At 43.0% G+C, this 9,224-nt stretch overlaps 1 protein-coding gene across 2 annotated transcripts; it reads left to right on the top strand.

The window, feature by feature from the left end:
* Positions 1-190: 190 nt before the first annotated feature.
* LOC115133423 (uncharacterized) lies at positions 191-9,120 on the top strand. Of its 2 annotated transcripts, none has more exons than XM_065021841.1 (8): positions 191-386; positions 545-654; positions 986-1,106; positions 4,069-4,238; positions 4,434-4,615; positions 5,538-5,709; positions 5,815-5,942; positions 6,079-9,120. In XM_065021841.1, the coding sequence occupies exons 2-8, from the start codon at positions 591-593 to the stop codon at positions 6,556-6,558; spliced, it is 1,317 nt and encodes a 438-aa protein (XP_064877913.1). In that variant the 5' UTR covers positions 191-386; positions 545-590; the 3' UTR covers positions 6,559-9,120. The 2 variants fall into 2 exon arrangements, with proteins under 2 accessions (XP_064877913.1, XP_029522496.1); XM_029666636.2 differs by having other exon boundaries at positions 523-654.
* The last annotated feature ends 104 nt before the right edge of the window (positions 9,121-9,224 follow it).

Raw genomic sequence — 9,224 nt, 5'->3', positions numbered from 1 at the left:
CTGCCATGAATAAGTAGGAAGCATCAAGTAGTAGTGACTTTGGAAATAGTGACTCAAGACTATGTACTTGAATGAATATATATTCATCTATAGAGCTTGCAAGGTGGTTCTTTTCCCTCTGTTTCCTGTCTCACTGCTTGTCTTTGAGCTTCAGATTATACCATTTCCTCTCACACCCGTGACTGTGTCACGTCCTGATCCCCCCCCCGCCTGTCTTTATCTATCCCTTATATCTATTCTTTTTATTTATCTCGCTCTCTCTGTCCCTCTCTCGCTCTCTCTGTCCCTCTCTCGCTCTCTCTGTCCCTCTCTCGCTCTCTCTGTCCCTCTCTCGCTCTCTCTGTCCCTCTCTCTCTCTCTCTCTCTCTCTCTCTCTCTCAATGTAGGTAAGTGACTGCTTACGCTACTCCTTTCCTATTCAACTTTGGAAAATGATTTGTTATGTGTTTTATTGTCATGTAGTCCTCTGTGACATTGTGTGCATCAGGGTAATTGCATCAATGTGTTATCCCCTACCTCAAGGGGATTTTGTTTTGGAAAAAAGAGTTAGGCTGTGTTCTCAGCCTGGGGTCTAGCTTACCTGTGTCAACATGGTGACGGCGCCAGGTGTACTCACGACCCTTGTGTTAACAGGATTGTGTGTCCACGTCACAGGTAAGTCTGTTGTTCCCTCAAACCCACATTTCTTAAATAACCCGACCCCTCCATATTGGGGACAGTGACTTATCTAATTTACACCATCTATGGGGGGGGGGGCTCACTAGAGTTACTCATATATATGGTTTGATCTCAATGGATTACATGGCCAACTAAAAGGTTCAAATGGTGTCAGTCATGTTATGTCTGAATTGTTCACGCATGGTTATCCTTGTTTATGTGAGATCTTGAATATGAAAGTGTAGCATATGTGAGAATGTGTGTGTGTGTGTGATCTATTCCTGTGTGTCTGTGTGTTGACTTTGAAGTGTTCCGTGTGAACTCTCAGGATCATCTAGAGACGTCTGTACCACCCGTCTGTATTCCCTGAACTTCAACTGTGTCCTGCAGTGGGATTGTCCACAGGCGAACGCTACCACCACCTACACCGTCCAAACTAAGACTCAGGGGTGTGTCTGACTCCTCATTGCTCACTATTGACTTAATGGACTAGTATCTAGCTCCAAGGTTCCTCTCAGCTAAATGCTGTTCTAAGATTCGGGGTTCTGTCTGTCTCCATTGACCTAATCGATTTAGCTCAAGTAGTATGTTGTATTACTGTTTTGCTATTTTCTAGAATTGGTAGTGAATTGTTTCCTAGAAAACCACCACATTGACGGATCTTCTGTAATGTTTGTTCTGTGTGTAACTATGTTATAGTCATTTTAAGGAGAGTATTTTTTAACTCAAGTCATTGAAGGTTGTAATCAGCATTGGGATTCTGATTAGTCATTTACTTTACAGTGAAGCTAATATGGATAGTGCAACTGTTGGGAGTGTGAGGGGAAAGCTAGCCTAGAAAGGAAATGGAAAGCACATTTATTGCGTGAACAAAGCGCTCTAGCGATACGGAGAGAGGGGTAGCGTGAGAGCGGAGAATTTCAAACGTGTGGTTTTTGCAGAGAAACCTCAAAGGGTTTTAATCAGAGGGATGAATCAGTCACTCGAGTCCATGGTTGGTTGACTTTATGGGTAGATGGGTTCCGATAGATGGGCACTATTGTTTTCTACCACAGCCGTGAAAACACCCTGGCTGCTCCTCTCCCCTGCCAGCTGGTTTCAGTCATAACCATCACCACCCATGTCGTCCAACAACCAGTGCGTGCCTGTTATCTTGTGTGGGTATTGCATATTTTCAGAAAGGACATTTCCACATACATTTTAGAAGATCGGAATAATAAATACTACATGGTTAATCTCCGTGTTTGTGTATGTTTCTATGTGTACAGTATATAGTACCAGTCAAGTTTGGACACACCACCTCATTCCAGGGTTTTTCTTTATTTTGACTATTTTCTACATTGTAGAATAGTGAAGACATCAAAACTATGCAATAACACATGGAATCATGTAGTAACCAACAAAGTGTTAAACAAATCAAAATATATTTGATATTCTTCAAAATAGCCACTCTTTGCCTTGATAACAGCTTTGCATTCTCTCAACCAACTTCGAGGTAGACACCTGGAATTCATTTCAATTAACAGGTGTGCCTTGTTAAAAGTACATTTGTGGAATGTCTTTCTTTCCTTAATGCATTTGAGCCAATCAGTTGTGTTGTGACAAGGTAGGGGTGGTATACAGAAGATGGCACTATTTGGTAAAATACCAAGTCCATATTATGGCAAGAACAGTTCATATATGCAAAGAGAAACTGTCCATTACTTTAAGATATGAAGGTCAGTCAATCTGGAAAATTTCAAGAACTTTGAAAGTAAAAACCATCAAGCGCTATGATGAAACTGGCTCTCATGAGGACCACCACAGGAAAGGAAGACCCAGAGTTACCTCTGCTGCAGAGGATAAGTTCATTAGTTACCAGCCACAGAAATTGCAGCCCAAATAAATGTTCCACGGAGTTCACGTAAACAGACCGATCTCGACATCAACTGTTCAGAGGAGACTGCATGAATCAGGCCTTCATGGCAGAATTGCTGCAAAGAAACCATGATTTCCGGATGTGTGATTCCCACCGTGAAGCATGGAGGAGGAGGTGTGATGGTGTGGGCGTGCTTTGCTGGTGACACTGATTTATTTAGACTTCAAGGCACACTTAACCAGCATGGCTACCACAGCATTTTGCAGTGATTACCATCCCAACTGGTTTGCGCTTAGTGGGACTATCATTTGTTTTTCAACAGAACAATGACCCAAAACACACCTCCAGGCTGTGTAAGGGTGATTTGACCAAGGAGAGTGCTGCATCAGATGACCTAGCCTCCACAATCCCCCGACCTCAACCCAGTTTGGGATGAGTTGGACCGCAGAGTCAAATCAAATGTTATTTGTCACATACACATGGTTAGCAGATGTTAATGCGAGTGTAGCGAAATGCTTGTGATTCTAGTTCCGACAATGCAGTAATAACCGATGGGTAATCTAACCTAACAATTTCACAACTACCTTATACACACATGTAAAGGGATGAGGAATATGTACATAAAAATATATGAATGAGTGATGGTACAGAACGGCATAGGCAAGATACAGTAGATGGTATTGAGTACAGTGTATATACATATGAGATGAGTAATGTTGGGTATGTAAACATTAAGTGGCATTGTTTTAAGTGGCTAGTGATAAAAAAAATTTACATCAATTTTTCCATTATTAAAGTGGCTAGAGATGAGTCAGTATGTTGGCAGCAGCCACTCAATGTTAGTGGTGGCCGTTTAACAGTCTGATGGCCTTGAGATAGAAGCTGTTTTTCAGTCTCTCGCTCCCAGCTTTGATGCACCTGTACTGACCTCGCCTTCTGGATGATAGCGAGGTGAACAGGCAGTGGTAGTTGTCCTTGATGATCTTTATGGCCTTCCTGTGACTTCGGGTGGTGTAGGTGTCTTGGAGGGCAGGTAGTTTGCCACCGGTGATGCGTTGTGCAGACCTCACTACCTTCTGGAGAGCCTTACGGTTGTGGACGGAGCAGTTGCCATAACAGGCGGTGATACAACCCGGATGCTCTCGATTTGTGCATCTGTAGAAGTTTGCGTGCTTTTGGTGACGAGCCAAATTTCTTCAGACTCCTGAGGTTGAAGAGGCGCTCCTGCGCCACCTCCACGCTGTCTGTCTGGGTGGACCAATTCAGTTTGTGTGTGAACTCTTTCAAGACTGTTGGAAAAGCATTCCTCATGAAGCTGGTTGAGAGAATGCCAAGTGTGTGCAAAGCTGTCAAGGCAAAGGGAGGCTACTTTGAAGAATCTCAAATATAAAATACATTTTGACATGTTTAACACCTTTTTTTGGTTACTACATGATTCCATATGTGTTATTTCAAAGTTTTGATGTCTTCACTATTATTGTAAAATATATAAAATAGTCCAAATAAAGAAACTCATGAATGAGTGTCTCTGAACTTTTGACTGTGTGTTGCAGTGATTTGTGGCAGGACGTGGAGAGTTGTGTGCGGTTCTCCTCCCAGCTGTGTGACCTGTCCGAGGCCTTCTCTAACTTCGAGGTGTACAACATGATCCGCCTGGGCCTCCACCAGGGCCCGGGGAGTCCAGTCTGGACAGAAAATCTGGGGTTTGGCGTCCGTGATTTCAGTCAGTAGCCTGTCTCTCCTCTAAGACCTGTCACGTATCTTGCCATGGTGATTTATTGTTCAAATCAACAACAAAAACGAAGAGCATTTTACCGTCTTAATACACTGCAGAGTTCAAATAGAGAGGGCTAAAAGCACTCTTATGAAGAGATTGTTGTGATTTTGAAATGAAAGTGGCTTTGTTTCTCCTCTCCAGACTTCAGCAGCCCCTCCGTCTTGGTCTCTCTGTCTGGAGAGCGGCTGGGAGTGGAGGTGCACTTACCTTGTTCTAGTAAAAGGGAGTGTCTTCCTCTGCAGAGTTGCTGTCCACTGTCAAAATTTATTGACCTCCGGGTCACCGTGACAGTATATGACCGACAGAACCCCTCCGACTACAAGGTACCCCTGTTGCCATCGGCGATACCACTTTTTGCTCACCCTCCTCCTTTTGTCTTGCTCGCTCTCGTTCACACATCCCTTTTCCTTTCTACCTGCTGCTATGTAAGTGAATGTAAGGGGTACAATGTTAAGGAGTGAGTGCACAGAAACTACACATGTTTCCAGTGGTGTAAAGTACTTGTGTAAAAATATTTTAAAGTACTACTTAAGTTGTTTTTTTAGTCTAGCTGTACTTTACTATATGTTTTTTTTAAACATATTTTACTTCACTACATTCCTAAATAAAAGTATGTACTTTTTACTTTCCCTGACACCCAAAAGTACTCGTTACATTTTGAATGCTTAGCAGGACAGGAAAATGGTCTAAGTCACACACTTAACAAGAGAACGTTCCTAATCATCCCTACTTCCTCTGTGCCATTGCGGACTCACTAAACCCATGCTTCGTTTGTAAATGGTGTCTGAGTGTTGGAGCGTGCCCCTGGCTATCCGTAAATTCAAAAACAAGAGAATGGTGATGTCTGTTTTGCCTAATATAAAGAATTTGAAAAGACTTATACTTTTACCTTTGATACTTAAGTATATTTTAGCAACTACATTTACTTTTGATACTTAAGTATATTTTAAACCAAATACTTTTAGACTTTTACTCAAGTAGTGTTTTACTGGGTGACTTTCACTTTTACTTGAGTCATTTTCTATTTAAAGTACCTTTAAAAAAAATGTTTACTCAAGTATGACAATTGGGTACTTTTTCCAGCACTGGTTGTTTCTTTGCTGCATATTTTTTTTGTGTGCATTTGTTAGTACAAGTGTCCCTGATTGGCCTTCTGTGACACACTGTCTGATACAGCCTCTCTGATTGGCTGATCCTCTTGCATGTGTCTGATACAGTGTTTGTGATTGGCTGGTCCTATTGCAGACGCATATTGGTTTGGTCCAGACGATGGTGTATGGGGCAGAGTTCTCAAACCTGGTCCCAGGACATGACTACTGTGTCGTGGCTAACTTCTCCACCAGTCTGGCCACCTTCCCCCAGGCCTCGTCTCCTCCCTCGGACCCCAGTTGTGTCCACCATGCTGGCCCAGGACTAGGTTAGAGGTTTACGTTGGGTTAAGGTTGAGTCGGGGTGTGGACATGAAGCTTGGGTTATGAATACAACCCTAATTACAAAATGATGTGTGGTTTGTGTTTCCCAGGGTTGCAGCCAGTGTTGTTGGGGATAGGAGTGTGTGCTGTACTCTTCTCTCCTCTCCTTGCTCTGGCTCTGTACCTGCTGAAACAAAAACGAGATGTACCACACGTAAACAGACTCCCCAAGTCTCTAGTAAACTGTCCTTATTCTTTTGAAACACAAACACATGAGTATTTCATTTGTGTATAGTACTATATAAAATGCAGTATTATCTTGAATGTCCTTGGATATATCATTACACTGTTTTTGTGTATTTTTTTTAATGCAGGCATCTCTTCAGGCATTCCTCCAGGACCTGCCGGAGTCCCCTTCAGACCCTGTTGAACCCAGTGACATTGTAGACGACCACCTCTCCATCCTATCCTCTTTCTCCAGCTGTGTCTGCACCGATGCCCAGGCCCCAAGCCTGGGTAATGGGTACAACAGCAACCCCTTCCTCAGTGACTATAGGTCAGGCAACATGCACTGGAACACTGAGAGAATGGAGCTGGACCTGAACTCAGGCAGCACCATATCCCTGCCATGCTCCACTGTGCCTATAGGCCTGCATATGATCCAGTGCAGCTTTGATTCACCTCGGCAACCACATCCAGGGCCCAATGTGCCAGTTCTACCGTACCCTGGTTCTCTATCTCTGTCAGAGGCCGTGGAGGGCCAGGTGGTCCCGCTGTGTTCTGTGAGGTTTGGGAGGGTGAGTGAGGGGGATGGGGGTGAGAACCTTGAGGGACTACAGTGGTGTAACCTGTAGCATGTTGCACTGCAGTACTCACAATGCCATGTTTCACATATTCCTATGAACTCCACAGTGCCGAGAGGAGTTCAAAAACTTTATTGACCATTTTTGTTGAAAATTGTAATTTTTTCCCTCAGCTTTACAGGCATACATTTTCAGTTCCAACAGGACTGTGGTATGGTCCAGCACCTTACCAAGGTCAACCATAACAGGGACAATACTGGACAGTGCAATCATAAACACATACACTCTTAGAAAAAAAGGGTTTCAAAAGGGTTCTTCGGCTGTCCCCATAGGAGCCTTTTCTGAACCAAACCTATTCTTCCTGGAACCAAAAAGGGTTCTTCAATGGGTTATCCTATGGGGACAGGTTATCCTATCCTTTTAGGTTCTAGATGGCACCTTTTTTTCTAAGGGGGGTTTATTATTCTGACTGTCCTTTAAATTTCCTTTTGTCTACTGTGCCAAGTCTGTCTTTTCTGCTCTTTTTCTGTGTCATAATAGGTTGTTCTCCCCCCCCCCTCTCTGCCTTGCTTCTGACTCACTGTTGCCCCATCCCATCTCCGGCCTGACCCCCACTGTCTCTTACCCGTGTCTGACATCTCATTCTGGGGGAGGAGGGCAGAGGGTAGGGGAACATCTCTCTCCTGCCTCTCATTTCACTGGTGGTGAACTTTTCCCGGAACATTAGAACATTCGGGAGTAGAGACAGAGGATGGGAAACAGTGATTGGCCCTGTTGTTCTGGAAACCACAGCCTGCGTATGGCTCATAATAATATCACTGTCTGGAGGATTTTGATTCATGTTGTTGGTGTAATATTGGGGTTGGATCATGAGTCCAAACTAAACCGTGTGTTTGCTTGCCAATCATAAACGCTAATTCTCAGGCATCCAACATTTTATGGGTTCTGCTGTATTTGCAGTCAATTCACCGGAAACCTGATCCAAAATGGTCGCTTTGTGGCTCACTCTTCACTGGTGTGCGCTGGCTAGCTCTGCAGCTGAGGTGGTGAAGTTGGATTGGGGATTTACGTGGTGTTCGACAGGCAGTAAAAAATGTTGGGGGGGGGTTGGAAGGAGTCCGTGGCTAACTGCAAGCATTGCAAAGCAATCACTAGCCTGCTTTTCAGTGGAGTTGCTGTGGTCCCAAGTCTGGGATTAAGGGTCTCTTTTCCAAGTTTAAAATGATGAACATTCAACGTTGGCCATGCTGTCAATGATGCATGATTTGTGCCATGCTCAAAACAACTTAACTCAGAACAGCGAAATTGGGAGGAAAAAACTAGTTCCGATTGGGGAAAATACATTTTGAGCTGTCATCCAACTCAGAATCGGAACTCGGGCCTCTTTCTAGAGCTATGACCTGAAGATCACTGACTTCATCATGATTCAACTCTTTGAGTTCCAAGTTGTCTTGAAAGCGCCATAAATCCAGAGAATGCCAGACTTTGACAACATTTCCCCACGAAGGACCACCTTCCTGTACAAGTGAGCACAGCACAACAAGGCGAGTCCAAACATGTCTTATATGCTGCTGCATAAATGATGTAATATGCCAGGGAGATATGTATACCGTAGCTAAGAAAGTAATACTAAGTGTATGTAATCATTTGGTCTATTTTTCCCTCTTAATTTTGCCTACTGTTCTGACTTCGTGGTGCACATGTAGCCTAGAACCTGTTTTTGAGAAATGCATTCATTGAATATTGTAAGAGCTTTCATTGTCTGCTTATATGCCCCCTTTATTTATCCTAAGGTTCTGACTTGGTGTATAGGGAGAATACCTTAAGAACGGCCTGTGTTCTGTATTCTGTCACTGTACATTTCAAAACGGTTGAACAAGTAGTTAATGACTACATCCGTCCTAGCTCAGGCATATGTTTAAAAAAAAAAAAAATCACGGATTGCCTCTCATCCACTTGTTGTCCCCTTATGCCATAGTTTGTACATCTCAATTGTCAGTTAAGCAAGTTGACTTAAACTTTTTTTTAAGCAAGTCAGCCATGTTTATTTTAATTTTAAATGAGGCTAAATGAATTGTTTCGCTGGCAGACAAGGCTCCGCTGATAGCCAGGTGTAGCAGTGGTAAGGTGTTGGGACAGCTTTATGTGTGCACCGTTTGTCACTGTTATAGTGCAATTAATGTATTGTTCAGTGTTGAATGCTGGCATGCATCCTACATTTTCTTTGTTTGTCCCCCAACCAAGATTTACATGCTAAAATCGCCACTGTCGACAGGGTGACCTTTTCGAAAGACTAATTCATGGGTCAGCTAGTGTCTGAAAGTGAATACATGATACTTTTGCTTTCCATTCGGGTGCATCCTGTTCTGTAAATGTCAAGTTTCATATTAACCAGAGAGGAGGGGGAAGCTGTATATGTGAGTACAGCAGAGGTTGAAAAAAAAACCACAAGCCTAATAAAAACTGCTTGAAATGAGAAACAATGAGATCAGCTTGCTGACTGTTGCGTAATGCTAGATAAGTGTAATTGCTGATGTTCTTTATGTATAGTTCCCATTCCAACACCATAAGGAAATGTAAATTGAGTGAACAATAAATGTTTGTCATTTTGAAGTGCTTTTATGTGCAATATCTTTGTTTTTCATTTCCTAACCAGTTGTAAATGGATTACCTTAAAATAAAATACACAAGTACAATGAGTACATAAAATAAAAAGC

Source organism: Oncorhynchus nerka, linkage group LG8, assembly GCF_034236695.1.
Source record: "Oncorhynchus nerka isolate Pitt River linkage group LG8, Oner_Uvic_2.0, whole genome shotgun sequence".
NCBI classification, from domain to species: domain Eukaryota; kingdom Metazoa; phylum Chordata; class Actinopteri; order Salmoniformes; family Salmonidae; genus Oncorhynchus; species Oncorhynchus nerka.
The sequence above is the reverse complement of the archived record's forward strand: the minus strand, read 5'-3'. Positions and strand labels throughout refer to the sequence as shown.